This window comes from Carcharhinus amblyrhynchos, chromosome 1, assembly GCF_965287045.1.
Source record: "Carcharhinus amblyrhynchos chromosome 1, sCarAmb.v2.hapA, whole genome shotgun sequence".
NCBI lineage: Eukaryota > Metazoa > Chordata > Chondrichthyes > Carcharhiniformes > Carcharhinidae > Carcharhinus > Carcharhinus amblyrhynchos.
The window spans coordinates 101,845,203-101,865,934 of NC_137324.1; the positions used below are offsets into that span (position 1 = coordinate 101,845,203).

General features: G+C 42.1%; 2 protein-coding genes across 6 annotated transcripts in view; one reads left to right on the plus strand and one right to left on the minus strand.

The window, feature by feature from the left end:
• The window catches only part of LOC145349929 (protein FAM184B-like), a 215,271-nt gene extending 210,627 nt beyond the window's left edge, over positions 1-4,644 (plus strand). The window contains exon 16 of the mRNA XM_080198605.1: positions 2,427-4,644. Coding sequence (XP_080054731.1) covers positions 2,427-2,544 — 118 coding nt within the window. The 3' untranslated portion in view covers positions 2,545-4,644. The remainder of the gene's footprint in view (positions 1-2,426) is intronic.
• Positions 4,645-13,414: 8,770 nt separating this feature from the next.
• The window catches only part of haspin (histone H3 associated protein kinase), a 55,146-nt gene continuing 47,828 nt past the window's right edge, over positions 13,415-20,732 (minus strand). For 4 of the 5 annotated variants that reach the window (XM_080198657.1, XM_080198628.1, XM_080198620.1 and 1 more), the window contains 3 exons: positions 17,510-17,652; positions 16,310-16,412; positions 13,415-13,927 (listed from right to left, as the gene is read on the minus strand). In XM_080198657.1, the coding sequence (XP_080054783.1) occupies positions 13,720-13,927; positions 16,310-16,412; positions 17,510-17,652 (454 nt within the window). In that variant the 3' untranslated portion in view covers positions 13,415-13,719. The remainder of the gene's footprint in view (positions 13,928-16,309; positions 16,413-17,509; positions 17,653-20,732) is intronic. The other variant, XM_080198648.1, reaches the window with a different exon arrangement.

The following is a 20,732-nucleotide window of genomic DNA, read 5'->3' on the forward strand; positions in this document are numbered from 1 at the left end:
TTCTTGGTTTCCTTCAGCTGAACATGATAGCTGTCAAAAACTGTTGTGAATCCCAAACTTCAGACAATACAGGCCTATGATGGAAAATGCCTTGAAGGTATTTAAAAAACATATAGGTATGCTTAACCTTGCAAATTTGTATTTTTTTGCATTTTCATTTTGCATATTTTTTTTAAGCAGAAAACCCTCAGCTTTGTGGGAAAAAAAAATTAAAATGGTGTTTATAGATATTAAAATAAACTTGGGAGTTATTTCATTAGTTGACTTTGTGTTTCTTGCTATTGGCAGTGTTCATCAATTTATAGAAAGCAGAAATCAAAATTCAATAAGGCTAAATCAACACTTTTATTTGTATATGCCATGCATTTTCAGTTCTAATTGATTCATGCAACAGCAGCAAGTGCTCCCTTGTATTGACATCTCTTGTTCACCTCAATCAACAAAGTCCAACATGACTGAAAGAGTTAAGACTGAAGTGCTTGCAACTGTCTTCAGGCAAAAGTACAGAAGAGCTGTGCTCCAGAGTTAGCCGTCCCTCTCACAGTTATGACACAGCACCTACACAATGCAGAAAATTGCCCAGCTACCAGAAACAATTTAACTCAGCCAGTTCCCGCCGATCAGCAGTAAAATGATGGATGGAGTCATCAGCAGTGCAGTTAAATGGCAGCTATTCACCAATGCTTAGAACCACTCAGCTCCAGATCTAAATACAGTCCTGATGCAAATATAAACAATAGTTGAATGCCAGAAGACGGTAAGAGACTAAAAGCCTTTGAAATCAAGACAGTATTTGGTCAAGTATGATGTCAAAGAGCCAGAGCACATTGATGTTAAAATGGGTCAAGGCAAAATCTTCAGTTTCTGAAGGGGCTTACCAACCACTACGAAGATGATTAGTGGCTAATTATCATAGCCCCAGCTCATCACCATGGGAGTTTCTTACAGAGCTATCCTCTATGCAAACATCTTCAACCATTTCACCTTTGTTCTATTGTAAGAGTTTGAACTGTTCACTGACTAATGTGATGTTCAGCTCCATTCACACTTTCTCTGATAATGAAGTATAAATTAGCCTAAACTAGGGCCTGGATAACATCAAGACTTGACCTGACAAGTCCCAGATAATGTTTTATGTGGTGGAATAGCCAAGTAATGGCCATCACTCCATGACCACCTTGACTGAAGTTCCCATCATTAACCTCTTTCGTAATAGGGATTTGGGGTTAACCATTGACTAGAAATTGAACTGAATTAGCCATTTGAATACTGTAGCTAAAATAGCAGAAACTGGGTACTCTGATAGGTGGTTTACCTCCAAATCCCTCAAAAGCCTATCTTCCACAAATCTCAAGTTAGGAATGTAAAGGAATCCTCTCTATCCATATAGATCAGTGCAACTTCAAAATGTTATAAATACAATATCAATTAGGACAATAGTTTTGCCTTGCATTGCCTGTGTACTTTGAATGAAAGTGTGTAAGTCTGCAGGATACACTGCCGCAATTCATCAAGGTTACTTTGATAGCATGTTCCAAACTGCAGTCTCAATCTCCAAGTAGCACATGAGCAAAAGCATTGGATTTCATCTCCAATATCCCTACCAAGTCACTCAGCACCCTGACTTGGAACAACATAGCTATTCCTCCACTGTTTATTTATTCGTCACAAATATGCTTATGTTAATATTGCAGTGAAGTTATTGTGAAAATCCCCTAGTCACCACACTCCAGCCCCTGCTCGGGTAAACTGAGGGAGCATTTAGCACGGTCAGTGCATCTAACTATCATGTCTGTCAGGCTGTGGGAGGAAACCAGAGCTCTCGGAGGAAACCCATGCAGACACGGATTTCTGGATATTAACTAACACTGTTAGGGGTACATTTAGGAATTGCAGCAATTCAAGGGGAAGGCCCCACTAGCACCTTCGAGTTCATTCAGGATTAGCAACAAATGCAGCCTTTCCAGCAACCATATCCAGAAATCTTCAAAAATTGTGGAGATATTCACATTTGTGTGGAGAAACAAAACACACGCCAGATACAACATTTAAAATAGATAATGGGAACAATTACAAGAAATCAGAGAGGCTCATATACTGTTCATAGGATTTGAAATCAACTTCATTGTTTTATTTAAAATTAGAATGAAGTGTCTTTTTTTTTAAACTATAAAACTCAAGTTCGACTTAATGGGATTTCCCATTGACTGCACTCTATGCCACAGGCGTGCACTGTAGACAGGAGCAGAAGATCAGCGTGAACCGCAGAAAATTATCTTAAACTATCTTAAAAACTATAAAGGTAATATGTCCTCACAAGTTAACTACATTGTTATTCTATTATTCTGCAAGTAGATTATTAAATGTGTTACATCTGATCTAATCTTCAAAATAATGCAAATGAACTTTTTTTGTTCACATTACAGCACTGCAAGTGAGAGAGCTGAGAATAAAGAAACTAAAGGAAAAGAAACCAAAGGAAAAGAAACTAAAGGAAGAGATCCTCGGCAACAGGAATGGTTCACAAAATATTTTTCATTCTAGAAATGAGTTGGATGTGTATTTATTTCCATTTTGTCAATTATCTTTCTTTTTGATGTTATTCTCAACCAGCATGTGCCAGATTCTATCTGAGACGGTAGAGGCAAAATTCTCACCAGGATATGCCAATGTTACTCTGATCTACCTACAATATGTTGCATCATGTGAGCACTAAATCATCCTTTCTGTTTTCCTATTTGAGGAAATTCCTCTCTTTGCTCACCTGATTGCTGAATGTGTCTTATGGCAATTATGTGGAAAATACCATGGGTGGAATTTTATGGCCTCTCTCGTGGCATTTGGGAGTGGAAAGGACATTCCTGAATTCCAGTGCTTTTCCAGAATTAAGTCGGGGTGGGAAGACCCATGTAAGACTTCATGCACTGCTGCCAATCAAGGCCCTTAAGTGGTCAATTAATAACACTAAAGGGCCTCATCCTACTGCTGCTGGTATTAATTCAGTGGTTGTGGTAGGGCCTGTGACATGGTGTGCATTAAGAAAACTGTATAGCCTGCTTGTGGTGCCCCCGGTGTGAACCCCTCCAATGGTACTCATTGCCCTCAATGGCAGCAACCATTTGCTCCCCATTGTCTCTGCCAGTCAAAAGAGCTGCCAGCATCTGGTGGATAGCAACTCTTGGGGTTGTCCTGGCCAGGACCATGAAGTCCTTGATCCCAGGAAAGACCCCAGCTGGCTATTCAAGTGGCATTTCATACCAGTGGACCTTCCCAAAGAAAGCAAGGCAAGTCTGTAACCAGTTCTCTAGTCAGCAGGAGAACGCTTCCATAAATTCCAACCCATGCTTCAAAAACTCTAGTACAAACATTAGCATGCTGCTATAATAGCAAAAAGTTTTTTGTTTTACAGTTTTTGCCATTACTGTAAAAAAAAAGAGGTTTGGTTACCTTATTATCGTCCATCAATTTGGGATTGTCTTCTCAGTCGTGAGTCTTCATGTAACTGAATAAATTGATTCTCAACCCACAATTCTTTGGGTACATGGACAGGGTGTCCTAAGAGGTTGTGGCATATGAAGTGTAAGCTTGCCTCCTTTTCTTTCATTCTCTGTTGCTGCTCTGCCTCATCATTTAAGGGTTGTGACCCAAAGTTTGGTGGAGAAATTTCATCTGACAGGAGACTCCTCAGTCTTTAATGGGATGCATTGCTGAGCTTCAAGGACAAATGCCAATATCCTCCTTGAAGCCAGCTCCAGAGGCATTCAGGCAAAACTCCTGCAAAATCAACTTCAATGGACTGGACAGTGTCCAGAAGGCAGAAAACCATCACCTCCACATTACCCTGCTTTCCTAGCTTGTAAGTGGCCAATATTCCAGGGCAGAATAAAGAAAATGCTTCGTAGACACTCTGAAGACATATTATTCAAAATGATTTGTAAAACATTAATGCATTTGTTAAATATATATTTTGAACAGGTGTTTTCAGTAACTGAGTTATCTTGAAATAAGATGGATTAATGAATAGCAAGTCCAAATACAAAAGAACATGCATGAATATAATGCCTTATCTGCCAGAAGTGTGTTTAGTTTGCAAATGAAAGACTACCTCCTACGTAAAAGTTATTGAAGCGATGGTTACAAAAGCTAAAATGTTGTCACGAGTACTGAAACAGCCCAGTTAATTATATGATAATTGTAGTAGTTCAATTACTCAGCTTTATTAAGAGTACACTTGTCTTCATTTTTAGCACAGGTGCTAATTGTGTACAGAACCAAAGGGTCTGGAAATGAAGTAATATATCAGCCTGTGCAAGCATAAGGCTTTATCAATGGTAACCACTAACGGGCTGTTTACTGCCACTTAATATGATCTATTGTATTTGAACATTAAAATTCACTGTGGAATTGAGCATATTATACCTAAAGATCATACTGTTATGGTGGACATTGGGATGTTGGCTTGGGCCTAATTTGTCCTTTCAATAGAAGATAATCTGATTGCAAGAAAAAGAATATGGCTGAAGCATTTGCTTGTGCAAGGAGATAACAGCTATTCATTTTCCTGTATTTGGGAATATAAAGTGGTCCTAAGTGCAAAGCTGAATGCCCAGAAAATTGAGCGCACAAGGTGATTATTTCATAGGTCCCATGGATGCCACCCAGGATTTTGTGCTGGGTGATGGCTACTTATCAGCTACAACTAATGTTGTATTAATCCCAACAGGAAGCACAAGAATAAGTCTCCCCCCCCGCCGATATTTTTTATGTTAACACAATAGTGTTACATCTAGGGAACATGGTGCTATTTGTACATTTTGTAAATGTAATTTAATGACTGCTGTAATTATTAACAAAAATAAACATTTTCTTTGAGCAATGTCAAAAAAATTAAGACATGGTAACAAATGCCAGAAACATACGTGTACAACTTAATACCAAACAGATCTTGAACAATCTGCATAACTACAATTATACCAGAACACACACATTTACTGACCAAGCGCAATTGTGATAAAAGATCATTTATTCTTGGAAGCAGGGCATAAATTCAAATGATTAAATGTGGTGAAATTAAATGTATACTTCATATAAATTCCAAACAGGCATCATCTATGTACGTAGCTTGTGAGACCATAAGGCACTTTCTTGTTCAGTGCTCAAAATATAAATTTGTTTTTCTATTTCCATACACATTTTTGAATTGCAACCATACTGTTGTGGGAGATGGCAGAGCACCCACGTGCCAGGATCAGGGGATAGAAAATAAAACAGTAGAGAAATAGGTATTATTTTTAGCATAATAGAACATAGAACATTACAGCGCAGAACAGGCCCTTCGGCCCACGATGTTGCGCCGACCAGTTAAAAAACAATGACCCTCTAACCTGAACCAATCCCTTTTCATCCATAAACCTATCCACGGATCTCTTAAACGCCCCCAAACTAGGCGCATTTACAACTACAGCAGGCAGGGCATTCCAATCCCTCACCACCCTCTGGGTAAAGAACCTACCCCTGACATCCGTCCTATAACTACCCCCCCTTAATTTAAAGCCATGCCCCCTCGTGCTAGCTTTCTCCATCCGAGGAAAAAGGCTATCACTATCCACCCTATCTAAACCTCTAATCATCTTATATGTTTCAATAAGAACCCCTCTTAACCGCCTTCTTTCTAGCAAAAACAACCCCAAATCCCTCAGTCTCTCCTCATAGGACCTCCCCTGCATACCAGGCAACATCCTGGTAAACCTCCTCTGCACCCTCTCCAAAGCCTCCACATCCTTCCTGTAATGTGGGGACCAGAACTGCACACAGTACTCCAAGTGCGGCCGCACCAGAGTTGTGTACAGTTGCAACATGACGCTGCGACTCCTAAATTCAATCCCCCTACCAATAAACGCCAAGACACCGTATGCCTTCTTAACAATCTTATCTACTTGATTCCCAACTTTCAGGGATCAATGTACACATACACCTAGATCCCTCTGTTCATCCACACTATTCAGAGTCCTCCCGTTAGCCCTATACTCGACACATCTGTTATTCCTACCAAAGTGAATTACCTCACACTTCTCCGCATTAAACTCCATCCGCCACCTCTCGGCTCAGCTCTGCAACCTGTCTAAGTCTCCCTGCAAACTATGACACCCTTCCTCACAATCTACCACACCTCCGACTTTGGTGTCATCAGCAAATTTACTAATCCACCCAACTATACCCTCATCCAGATCATTAATAAAAATTACAAACAGCAGTGGCCCCAAAACAGATCCCTGAGGCACACCACTCGTAACTGAACTCCATGACGAATATTTACCATCAACCACCACCCTCTGTCTCCTATCTGCTAGCCAATTCCTGATCCAATTTCCTAGATTACCCTTAATCCCATACATCTGCATTTTCTGCAGAAGCCTACCATGGTGAACCTTATCAAACGCCTTACTAAAATCCATATATACGTCAACTGCCTTACCCCCATCCACCTCTTTGGTCACTTTCTCAAAAAACTCAATAAGGTTAGTAAGGCACGACCTACCCGCTACAAAACCATGCTGACTATCTCCAATCAATTCATTACTCTCCAAATAACTATAAATCCTATCCCTAATAATTTTTTCTAAAACCTTGCCCACAACAGAAGTAAGACTCACCGGTCTATAATTCCCAGGGCAGTCTCTGTTCCCCTTCTTAAACAATGGGGCAACATTCGCTATCCTCCAATCTTCCGGTACTATACCTGAGACCAACGACGACCTGAAGATCAGAGCCAGAGGCTCTGCAATCACCTCTCTTGCCTCCCAGAGAATCCTAGGGTAAATCCCGTCCGGACCAGGGGACTTTTCTATTTTCAAACCCTCAAGAATATCCAGCACATCCCCCTTATCAACTGCAATACTGTCTAGTTTACACCCCTGCAACCCAGTGTTCTCCTCAGCTACATTCATGTCCCCCTGCGAGAACACCGAAGAGAAATATTGGTTCAATGCCTCTCCAATCTCTTCCGGTTCCACACACAACTTCCCTCTGCTGTCTGTAACTGGCCCTAATCTTGCCCTAACCAACCTTCTGTTCTTAACATACCTATAGAACGCCTTAGGATTCTCCTTAATCCTAATCAGCCAAAGTCTTCTCATGTCCTCTTTTAGCCCTTCTTAACTCACTCTTCAACTCCCTCCTAGCCAATCTAAAGCTTTCTAGTGCACTACCTGAGCCCTCAAGTCTCATCCGAACATAAGCCTCCTTTTTCTTTTTAACCAACGAATCAACTTTTTTAGTGCACCACGGTTCCCTAGCTCTACCAATTCCTCCTTGCCTGACAGGGACATACCTATCAAGGACTCGCAGCAGCTGCTCCTTGAAAAAACTCCACATTTCGGACGTTCCCAGTCCCTGTAGTCTCCTAGTCCAACCTATGCTTCCTAATTCTCTCCTAATAGCCTCAATTACCCTTCCCCCAGCTAAAACTACTGACCCAAGGTTCATGCCTATCCCTTTCCATCACTAAGGTGAACGTAACCAAATTGTGGTCACTATCACCAAAATGCACACCAACTTCCAAGTCTAGCACCTGGTCTGGCTCATTTCCCAGCACCAAATCCAATATAGCCTCACCTCTAGTTGGCCTGTCTACATACTGAGTCAAAAAACCTTCCTGCACGCTTTGTACAAAAACTGACTCCTCTAACGAGCTAGCGCTATAGCAATTCCAATCAATATTAGTAAAGTTAAAGTCCCCCATAACAATTGCCCTATTACTTTCACTCCTAACCAGGATCGTCTCCGCAATCCTTTCCTCAACCTCTCTAGAACTTTTAGGAGGTCTATAAAAGACTCCCAACAGGGTGACCTCTCCTCTCCTATTTCTAATCTCCGCCCATACTACCTCAACAGACAAGTCCTCATCAAACTTCCTCTCTAACACTGTGATACAGTCCTTGACCAATAATGCTACCCCTCCCCCCCTTCTACCTCCTTCTCTACTCCGACTAAAGCATTTGAACCCCGGAACCTGCAACAACCATTCCTGACCCTGCTCTATCCATGTCTCTGAAATGGCCACAACATCAAAGTCCCAGGTACTGATCCATGCTGCAAGTTCATCCACTTTATTGCGAATACTCCTCGCATTAAAGTATACGCATTTCAAACCCTGCTCTGCCCCACCCCCACGATGCCGTGCAATGCAGTCCCCATCTATGCCCCCCTCACTTTCACCCCCTCTACTCAGGATCCCACCCCCCTCCGAATCAGTTTAAACCTCCCTGCATAGCCATTGCAAATTTACCCCCCAGGATATTGGTTCCCCTCTTATTCAGGTGTAGACCATCACTCTTATAGAGGTCCCACCTTCCCCAGAATGAGCCCCAATTGCTCAAGTACCTGAACCCCTCCCTCCTGCACCATCCCCTCAGCCACGAGTTCAAACTTTCCCTCTCTCTATTCTGCTCTAAACTATCCCGTGGCGCAGGCAAGAGTCTGGAGATAACCACTCTTTCTGACTTGGCCTTTAGTTTCCACCCCAACTCCATAAATTTCTGCTTAATATCTATCCCCTTCCCTTAACCTCCCTATGTCATGCGTCCCCACATGAACTATTTGGGGTTGATCTCCCTCTCCCCTAAGAGTCCTGAATACCCTTTCCGATACATCCCGGACCCCAGCCCCTGGGAGGCAACACATCAGCCCTGAGTCCCTACCATTACTTCCGACTCTCCTATCCGTCCCCCTAACTGTGGAGTCCCCAATCACTAGGCCCAATCTTTTACATCCCCTAACCACCTGAGCTTTCACAATAGGCTCACCCCCAGAGACCTGCTCCCTTTGGCTATCTCCAGTTGATTCCTCCTCAACTGCAGCCTCCAGGACCGAAAACCTATTTTGGAGGGGAACAGCCCCAGGGGATTGTCCCCCCAATTGCTTCTTTCCCCTCTTCCTGGCATTTACCCAAGACTCATTTCTAGGAGTGACTATCTCCTTATAACTCCTATCGATGTCCGCCTCCGCCTCCCAAATTATGCGGAGTTCCTCTAATTCCACCTCCAGCTCCTTTACACGCTCCTCCAGAAGCTGCAATCGAACACACTTCCTACAGGTAAAATCACCAGAAGCACTACTGGAGTCCCTCACCACATACATCCCACAGGAGATGCAGCTTACTGCCTGAACTGCCATCCCTGAAACAATTACCAGCAGAAAAAAAACAAAAAAAAAATTTAAAAACAAACTTCCCACACACTTATAATTAGGTTAGAGGAGATGGGAGGGTGGGATTCTCTACCAGTGTAGAGGATCGGGTATCCTCTCTGCGCTAATTTATAGGGTCAGGGACCCGAGAAAAAAAACTACAACTACCGGTAAGCGTCCTAATGATGACTTCCGGTTTCTAACTAATTTTTAAAAAACCGCCGATACTCGCGACTTTAAACTAGAAATAAAAAGTTAAAAAATATAAACAGAAAATGTACCTTTCTTGCGGCCTCCTCACACGCCCAAAAATCGCTGCCTCTCAATGCTGCTCCTCAGGAACAATCATAATTATTTATTTTTGCTTTTAAAAAGATCTTTTAAAAAAGGCATCTTACACAACAGATCTTTAACCTCCTCAAAAGGAATCCAGTAAATTAATCAGCTACAACATACATATTCTAAATCTCTCTAATCAAACTGGGCAGCACAGTAGCAGAGTGGTTAGCACTTGCTTCACAGCTCCAGGGACCCGAGTTCAACTCCCAGCTTGGGTCACTATCTGTTTGGAGTTTGCACATTCTCCCTGTGTCTGCATGGGTTTCCTCCAGGTGGTCCAGTTTCCCCACAGTACAATAATGTGTGGGTTAGGCTAATTGGCCATACTAAAAAATTGCCCCTTAGTGTCCTGGGATGCATAGGTTAGAGGGGTTAGTGGTTAAATATGTAGGAATAGGGGGGTACGGCCTGGATGGGATTGTGGCTGGTGCAGATTCAATAGGCCAAATGGCCACTTTCTGCACTGTAGGGTTTCTATGATTTAAACAAACCTGTCCTTCCAACTTCTGTTGCCTTTCAGTTCAAAATGTTCTCTCCATTCAAATAAAGGGATCATGTTCACAAATGGGTTTCCAACCAACTAAGGCAGTAAACTTTCAAAAGTATGAGAGATTTAAAATCTCAATGAATTCCACAAACTTAATTGGATGAAAAATGAATATGGCCAATTAAGTACGTCTGGCATGTATTCACTGCTGTAATGTAGGAAAGGAGGCAGCCAATTTTCATGAAGCAAGCACCCACAAACCGGAATGAAATACATGAACAAATAATTGGTTTTGTGTTGGCTGATTAGTAAGTGTTAGCCAGCATGAATATGCCAGGGAATATTCTGTTACACTTCTCCCAATCGTGCCCTGGGATCTTTTACATCCAACAAACATTACCTCACTTTCCTCTTTTGAAGGATGATACTTCTGAGTGCAGTACACACATAGCACAACTCTGTAGTAGCAGCTTAGATTTTATATTCAAGTCTCTCAAGTAAGAGCCAGACGTGAGAATTCTACTGTTGAGCTAGTCATTTTCATTGGCACCTAATCCAGTTTTGCAAGTCCCAAATCTCAGCCCAATATTTAACAACTTTAGCCCAATTTACTTCACATTAGGGGAGTCCTTAAGTTTGGCAGTTATTTCAGAAGTTAGTGCTTAAGCCATTAGCCAGCTTCACGCCACACATTTGACTAACAGCATTTTTTTTAAAAAGTTCTGTGCTTTAATATATGCAATGTTCAGCCAAATGTGTCAGCAAGAGTTGCAAGTCTTTGGAAGCATCATCAGCTCCAAGTCACACAGCAATCTGACTTGGTCATTTACTGTGCCTTCACAATTAGTCAAAACGCTCACACTCTTACCCAGCAGAATCGCACATGGACTACAAAGATTTAAGAATTCCATCACCATTGTTTCAAAGTAACTGAGATAGGGAATATGTGCCAATCTAGCAAGCAATTTGGACGTATTAAGAGTGAACATAAATATTAAATGACTACTCTAACATCGTTATTCAGAACGAAAACCATGGGCAACATTGTCACAACCTCACCCTCCTATCCTATCATCTCCCACTGTTCCCTTCAAAATCCACCATTAACTCCAACAACCTCTTCATGTCAACCCCTTCCCACTGTTACAGCTCTCATGTTCCTTCAGACCTCTACACTGCCCCATCCCCCTTCAGATTAGCACAAACCCCCTCCCGACATGTAACACAATATGGCTCTTTCCACTCTTTGTTCCAGCTGACCCATTCTGAGGCTAAGGGTGGAATTTTCCCTTGCAGGTTTAATAGAAGTACAAAAATCAGTTTCCAGCCAGTATAGAATAATGCAAGATCTTTTGCTAAGGTCCATGACGAAAGGTCACATTTCCCACTGCACCTCCTTAATGGAATGCAGATAAAGGACCAACCGGAATCACCCCATGCTGTCTGCCTATCCTGACTGTCTGCTGTGCACTAAGAAAACACACCAGCCCAGAACACATCTTGACCAAAGTGGCCAAAAGACATGGGACTCAAACTTGAGAGGCTTTGGACAGCTCACAGATGTACAGCAAGGTCATTTCCTCCAGCGACGAGATCCAGGAGCACCATTGGCAACACTGGGTAGGTAGAGCATCAATCATGTAGACTCTCTCCACATAGCAGCATCCAGGATGTAGCTGTTCACAGTGCAATGACTTCGTCCAGGGATTGGATCTTCACCTCCCAGAGCTTTCTCCCAGGAGTTGAGCCTTCACTCAGAGTGGACCTTTTTGCACAAGGATCAAATCCTTCAGCTGCAGGTGAAGGCTAAAAGAGATACTGTTGTGTGGCAATGATCTGAGGTAGTACTCTAAATGAGGTTCAGGCCTATGGCAGGTGCAAGGAAGGTTGGGAGTACTTTTAAAGGGGTCAGCTGGAACAGAGCAAGAGGGTGGGAAGAGGGTTTGATTGCACACAGAGAGGGAGCTTGTGCCGATCTGAAGGGGCATGGGGGCTCACATAAAGGGGTTGGCAGATTTTGAAGGGAATAATGGGAACTGGTATGCGGGTGGTTGAGAGTGCATTAAGGGATGCCAAATGTTGGTGGACACAGATTTGGGGGAGGGAAGCACAGAAATAATAGCTGTGGGATTCCCAGGAAGGAAGCAGTCTCTACATTGCCAAGTGAAGTGGTTGAGGAAAACACATTAGCAACATTTAAGACTTATCTGGGTAGACACATGAAAAAGCAGAGTGTAGAAGGATACAAGTGGTTGGTCTGGATAGGACAACATGTTCAGCACAGACTTGGATGGCTGAAGGGCCTGTTGTACTGTACTGTTTTTTATTCTCTTTGATTTGAGCATTTCCTAAGGTGGTGGGGGAAGGCTGAAAGATGACAGTGGGGCAGTCAGGTGTTATAACAAGGTGGAGTCAGGGTGTGACTGATTGGGGGAATGCAAGTAAATAACAAAAGTCTGATGTCTATGACACACTAGCACACCTATGCAAGCAACATCATATTTTTAGTTTTTCTCTCCCTACCCTTCTCTGACATCCACAGGAAAGGTGCTGCCGTAGGGCCTACTGACCCATTGCTCCTATTGCCTTGGATGACCTTGGCAGAGGTCCCGAGGGCTGTAGGGCCCCAGCTTACTTTGGCTCTCCTGCTGTGGGCCAGCTACTCCTGCTGCAGGCCAGCTACTCCTGCTGCAGTGGACGCAATCACAGCACAAGGGGATTTGGAAGGGTCAGGCATCTTCAGAGAGCCCAGAGTGGATGTACCAGGGTGCCTCCATCCCCTTTGAGTGTCTGCCTCACTCCTTGAGGGGAAGTAGTACTGGAGGGAGCTCAAGTGCCCTACCCCCTCTCACATAGTTACTCCAGAGGCTATCCTGTGGCGATAAATGTCTGTGCATCACCAGCAGAATCTGCTAGATTAAAATCTTGTGCAGTCCAACATTCTCCCCATGGACACCTCTGTGCATGCACGTCAGCACCATTTCATCAGCTAGCAGACAGACTCGTCCTTCTCGCACGCCACCCCTGCTAAGGGCATGCACCTGCTTTATTCCATTTTTGCTGACTCTCCAGCATCATTTGGAAGGCCAATTTCAGAGGCCTGGCTTGGATTCTGGCTTTGCAGATGTCTCCTCCCCAGCTCTCCAAATGCCAGTGCACTCAGACATATCCATGCGGTGACCACCCGAGTGGGACTTTTCTGACAATCGAGGTAATAGCCACAGAGATGTGTCTCAGACTGGTGGAGGGTCCAGGTGCCTATTCTGATGCATTTGAGTGTCAACTTGAATATGGATGTTGAAACCACAATCTTCTGGCTCGAGCGGAAGGGGAGACCAACTCAAGTCAGGAAAATACACAAAAGATATGGTTCAAAGTAATTTTGTTTTATCTTCTGTTCCATTGGCATACAGATTATTTCCAGCGCTATTAATAGTACACTATGTGCCACCAGACAAGAAATTAAAAATTGATGGTAAACCCTGTTTGAAATCTCTTATTTAGTCTTGTACTGCGTGATAAGCAATAGGCTGGAATGGAATTTCACTTTGGCAATTCAAAATACCAGATGTAATCTGTAACTGCACTACAATCATTTTACACTGCAAATTTATTTAAGCAATACATTACATGATATTTTACAATATTTAAAAATCACAAAAGTTATGCGACTTCAGTTACAAATCTGAAAATAAAGGCATAATATTTTAGCTGTTTTGGAAGAGTTGACTCGATGATAGTAGATCTACTGCACATCGATACTCTAGAGATTCATGGATGAATTCCTTAAATTTTTTTTTGAGAGTCTTGTGAGCTCTGGTGGTTCTTTTCTTGTACTGCATGCTTAACATTTTGTCAGCCAGGTAATGCAACCATAACACATTTGTGTGTGGATTGTACTTCGCCCAGTTGTTACTGAGAAACAAAAGGAGGAAGTATTCGTTAGTTTCATTTAAAGGAAGACAAAAGAGAAACCCAGGTTTTAAAGGGCAACTTCAAGGTGAATTTTCAAAACTCTCAGATTCCTATAAACAGACAACTTCAAATATAAAGCGTGCAATAATTATTCCATAATAGTTTAATAAAAAATTTCATACTAAGAAATGTCAGTCGATCATCTTAAAAGCAGACCTAAAAATCTACATTTTCTAGAGTGTCTGGAATGATTGATCGATACAGAAACAAGCCAAGGATTATTTTATTTGGTATCTTTTCAACAACTTATTGGGCATTAGAATAATAATCCAGAAATAATAATTTTATGATACTGATCATTCAGATATGGTGTGGCAGAGATGTTCATCCAATTCAACAGTGATTTTGTACAATCAGCCTAAATTGCATTCAACTATGTGATTCAACTATGAGAAATCTTGCTGCAAAGTAGCTTCATGTGTAGACTGGACAATATTAATATTGCATTAGTAACCGCATCCATAACTATTTGTCTGCCACTGGTAACATCAATGTCCCACATGTTTGTACAGCAAAGCACCATATCACCAATTATAACATTATTAATTTCATATCCATTAAAACAAAAACATAAAAAGATGCATTTTCAGTACATATTTGAAAAATTCATGTTTGCACCATATCCCTTTACGCACTATTCTTAAACAGAGGTTTAACAATAAATCTATTAACAATGTAATATTGTTACACTTGGATCTAATTGATTGGAAATTATACCACTGAACGGAGACTTCTGAGAATCAAAAAGGAACCCAAGGAAATATTCCAGACTGGTACTAATTTCTGACAAAACCATCAACTTCCTATTCATCCCCATATAATTCTGAATCACAAATGGACACAAGGAATGCTATTTTCCCCCAAAAGATTAAGTGCCCAACAAGGAGGAATGGGAGATGGGGCCTAATCCTGCTGGAGAGGACAGCCTGCTGAGGGAGCCATTGTGCATACGCTGATCTCTCAGTACACCCACCCCATGACATTGCCAGCCCTGATCCCCTCATCCCACCCCAGACTTCATCACCACCCCTCCCACCACTGCTGCTCCTCACAGTCACTGCATTTCACTCCAATCCTGAACCCCAAAATGTCATCATGTCACCCCACTGGCCCACCACTCATTGCCCACACCATCGACGTTGCCACCCCAGTCCGTCAGTCCCCCCCCACCAACCTCCCCCCCCCCCGACCTCACTACCCTCCAACCATCATTGCCACCAACATCCAACGTTGCCATTCACCGTACTCCCAATGTTGCCACTGACCCCAAGAATTCCCACCCTCCACATCACCACTTCCCGCACCATCCCCGCCCCCAACATTGCCATATCCGCCGTCACTGCCCCCAACGCCAATGCACTTTGCCTCCCTAATGTCACTGCATACCACCCTCTATGACGTCTTACTGCCCCCAATCCATCCATTGCCACCCCTGCCCCCTTCAGATGTCACCACCCTCCCCTTGATGTCAGCACACTTCCCCATCCCCGAAGTCACTGCCCTTCCCCCGACATCGCTGCCCTCCTCTGGCACCCCCCTCCACAACGTTATCCCTCTACCTCCACTGTTGCCACACTGCGCCGCTGCCTCCATGCCCAAGTCGTCGTTGCTACCTCCATCCCCGAGATGTTGTCACCTTGCTGCCCCCCCCGAGCTGTCATCACTCCTGGCACTGCCCTCCTCTCAATGTCATCCCAACCCCCAGATGATGTCATCTACCACCTGCCCCAGCTGATGTCACCACCCCCAACATCACAAACCCAATCACTGACATCACCCCCACCCCCTCCAGATGACATTGCTAGTGGGAGGTCGGGGTGGGGAAGGTAGCAGCATGGAAATATTAGTGAGTCCAGGCTATTGCGTCTCGGACTCGCTAAAGATTTAAGTTAGATTTTGCATATGTAATCAGCCTTCAGTGTCCCCCTGAACGAGGTTGATTACATCAGAAGAAAAAGAACCAGGAACATCTGGCATGTTGCAATTCCTGTTTCTGGCCTCCTGCTGATTGGTCAAATAACATAGTGGGACGGGAAAATCACACCCAAGAAATTTAGAATGGGATCATAATCTAACAGCTCCTGTGAGCTCCTGCAACAGGATAAACATATCCTTTGATATCCTATTATGCCCACTTAAACCTAGTGACTTTTCAACTTATCCCCATCTTCAAAGAGTGCAGAGTTCACAAAATGTGCATCACCATACCAGAAACCTTAAATGCATCAATGCTTTCTCTGTAAGTGCCACAGATCATGTAGCAAATGCAAATGATATGGATGTGTGCTATGAAAAAACTCTTAAATACTCTCAATTACTCACAGATTTTCCTTCTTCATATTTCTGTATATATCAAATTGATAATCTCCTTGACCATGAAAGAAACTTTCCTCAGAGGAAAGATCACAAAAATGTACAACATCACCTGGAAACAGCAAACCATTTCAGCACATTAAAGGTGGGAAATAATAGATATGTATGTGCAATTGCAATACACTGATTAAAATAAAGTATTCAGATTAAATCATAACCTAGCAAAGCTAGGAGTGATACACCACTACATCCTTCAGGTTACTCCAACTGTACCAGAGATTGGATCTTTCTGATAAGATGGTAAACCAATGGGTCATCTATCCTGCCAGGGGTTTTAAAAGATCCATGGCACTATTTGAAGAGGTGTAGAGGAGTTTGTCCATTGTACTGAATGGCATTTATTAATCAACCCTAAAACAGATTTCACTGTTTATGGAGACTGTTGAAATTTGCTTTCTTCTTTCCTACAAGACAACAATGACTACACTTCAGAAGTTCTTAATTAACTGTAAAGGCCTTTGCAAAATCCTGATCTATTTAAAAACATAGTAAAATATAGTACATAGAGGTTCTGTTCACAATCTTTCAGCAACAATAAAGGACTGGAAGATTGCAAAGTTACATCCCTACTTAAAAAAGAGAGATGGAAATGTCAGGCAACTACAGGTGGGGATTCTTTTTTTTGAGGCAATAACCAGGAGCAAAATGAATTGGTAGTCAGAAAAGTATGGGCTAATAAAAAAAATCAGCATGGTGTTGAAGGAATATTGTATTTGAATAACTTAATTGAATTATTTGATGAAGAAACAAAAAGTGTTAATGAGAGTAGTGTGGTTTATTTGTACATATTTGTGACATCATATAATGGATTTACTAGCAAAATTATCAAAGGGTGATAGAAGTTTGGAATTTCTTTTCACAAACAGCAATTAATGCTGGATCAACTTAAGAGTTTTAAATCGGAGGCTGATCGATTTCTGTTAACTGAAAGTGATAAAGGATTCCGTTAACCAAAGGCTTAAGTGGAAAATGGCTTACTCCTGCTCTTATGTTATAAAGTTATTCCCGATGTTTATTTTTCCTATGTTAATTAGATTCAGTACCACAATGTTTGAGCTGAAAAAAAGGTTCAATTGATCAAAGGGACAGGAATATTAAAAAAAAATTAAAACTCACAGCTTTATAAAAGTGTATGACAATATTACCAACCTCTTTCCATTCTTGATAGAGTATAATCAATAATATTGGCCATAAATCCATGACTGTCAATGCTGTAGATATTCCCACACAATTTGTATTCAACCTGTTTGATGTCAGTTTTCTTGATAAGAACATTACCCCAGTGCAAGTCTCTAAAAATGAATTCAAACAAGGACCCAGATAAATGCACAATTAATATCAAAAAATAATCTGGCAGATTATAAAAGACAAAATATTTAGGAATCAACCAACATTTAAGACTGGGGGCAGATCTCTATGTGATTCCAACAGAGAATTCACAATTTGTCACCTCTCCACCATATCCAGGAAATTATAGGCCAGTAAATTTGACGTCAGTAGTAGGTAAATTATTGGAAGGGGTACTAAGAGATAGGATCTACAGATATTTGGATAGATAGGGACTTATTAGGGAGAGTCAACATGGCTTTGTGCATGGTAGGTCATGTTTAACCTATTAGAGTTTTTTGAGGTGATTACCAGGAAAGTGGATGGAGAGAAGGCAGTGGATGTTGTCTACACGGACTTCAGTAAAGCCTTTGACAAGATCCCGCATGGGAAGTTAGTTAGGAAAGTTCAGTCGCTAGCTATGCATGGAGAGGTAGTAAATTGGATTAGACATTGGCTCAGGGGAAGAAGTGGTAGTGAAGGATTGCTTCTCTGAGTGGAGGCCTGTGACACAGGAATCAGTGCTGGGGTCCATTTCTGTTTGTCATCTATATCAATGATCTGGATGATAATGTGGTAAATTGGATCAGTAAATTTGCTGATGATACAAAGATTGGAGGTGTAGTGGACTGTGAGGAAGATTTTCAAAGCTTGCAGAGGAATTTGGACCAGCTAGAAGAATGGGCTGAAAAATGGCAGATGGCGTTTAATGCAGACAAGTATGAGGTATTGCACTTTGGAAGGACAAACCAAGGAAGAACATACAAGGTAAATGGTAGGACACTGAAGAGTGCGGTAGAACAGAGGGATTTAGGAATTCCCTAAAAAGTAGCGTCACAGGTAGATAGGGTCGTAAAGAGTGCTTTTGGTGCACTGGCCTTGATAAATCAAAGTATTGAGTATAGGAGTTGGAATGTTATGGTGAGGTTGTAAAAGACATTGGTGAGGCTGAATTTAGAGTATCGTGTGCAGTTTTGGTCATCTAATTACAGGAAGGATATTAATAAAGTTGAAAGAGTGCAGAGAAGGTTTACAAATATGTTGCCAGGACTTGAGAAACTGAGTTACAGAGAAAGGTTGAATAGGTTAGGACTTCATTCCCTGGAGCCCAGAAGAACGAGGGGGGATTTGATAGAGGTGTATAAAATTATGATGGGTATAGATAGAGTAAATGCAAGCAGGCTTTTTCCATTGAGGCTAGGGGAGGAAAAAAACTAGAGGATATGGGTTAAGGGAGAAAAGTTTAAAAGGGTATATTTGGGGGAGGGGGTGGCTTCTTTACACAGAGTGGTGGGAGTGTGGAATGAGCTGCCAGATGAAGTGGTAAATGCGGGCTCACTTCTAACATTTAAGAAAAACTTGGGCAGGCATATGGATGAGAGGGGTGTGGAGGGATATGGTCCAGGTGCAGGTCAGTGGGAATAGGTTGAAAAATGGTTTGGCACAGCCTAGGGCCAAAAAGCCTGTTTCTGTGCTGTAATGTCCTATGGTTCTATATCCAAGTTCCACAATGTGTAACCTAAAATGGTAGGTGCTTTTGGACCCCACCTTTGTCAGATTTATTGTTATGTCAGGAATTACCACATAATCACATGCAGTTCAACTCGACAAAGCAACAAAAAAAAACAAAAAGGTGTCCACTACTTTTCATCTCACTGGGGCATCGCTTCCACAGGTGGAGGTCCATTACACTTGAGCATTGAAAATTTTGTCCTAAGATTTGGAACTTAAATGGCTGGGAATAGTGGCAAATGAAAAGACCTGTCCCATCACTTCTCCACCCTCTTAATCTATGGAATTTGCTGCCCAAAAATTTAGTTGCTTTAGATAAAACACCATGACAAAATAAAACTAAACTGAAAAACAAGCAGCATTTTCAAGATTAAGAACAACTGTTCTTGCAATAGAATTAACTACCCATTTTCAGTTTGATTAATTCGCTTACTTTGCATGTGGTTTATTCTCCATATAACTCATAATTCACAGGATAATAAAAATCGATGGAATAGAAGCCCTTCTATAGTTTCTATATGTGCATTAATGTAATAGCCACATTCCCAAAAATCACAATTGGTGACCAGCTTAGCTACGGAGAGCAAAAATCAATAATAACAAATGATATGCTAGAGCGTTTTTGCGATTGGATTAGGGTATTATGGCAGAAATGCAGCTGTACAGGACAGCATGGAGGCACAGCGGTTAGCACTGCTGTCTCACAGCACTAGAGATGCAAGTTCAATTCCAGTTTTGTGTGACTGTGGAGTTTGTACATTCTCCCACTGTCTGTGTGGATTTCCTCAGGCTGTTTTGGTTTCCTCCCAGTGTCACAAAAATGTGCGAGCTAGGTGGATTGGCCACGCAAAATTGCTCCTTGGTGTCAGGAATATTAACAGGGTAAATACTTGGGGTTAATGGGATAAAGGGCCTGGGTGGGATTGCTGTCGGTACAGGTTCAATGGGCTGAATAGTCTTCAGCACTGTAGAGATTCTATGCTTCTCTATCTCCTACGACTTCATATTGCTACCAAATTCAAGACAAAGACATGTTTATTTTCATAGAATCCGTACAGCGCAGAAGGAAGCCATTTGGCCCATCTAGCCTCCAGCATTAAAAATCCCACCTCACCTTATTGCCGCAACTCCACATATTTACCCTGCTAGTCCCCCTGACTCTCAGGGGCAGTTTAGCATGGCCAATCAACATAATTTTGAAGTGTGGGAGGAAACTGGGGTGTTGGGGGGAAAAAAAACCCACAGACATGGGGAGAATGTGCAAACTGCACACAGATAGTCACTAACCACTGTGCCGGCCATTAAATGGAATGCAGTTCCTAGTAATGATATTTGGTAACGATGCAAGGAACATAAAGTTTAATGCAATGCATAATACTGACTTATGAAATGGTCACAACTTGGAGGAAAATGAACTTCCAGTCAATCTGCTGGTTTAACAATGAAAGTAACATTTCACAACACTTCAGACATCGGCTGCTTTGTTTGTGGTTTTATGGGCAATGAACAAAACAGCTGCCCTTATTTCACCAGC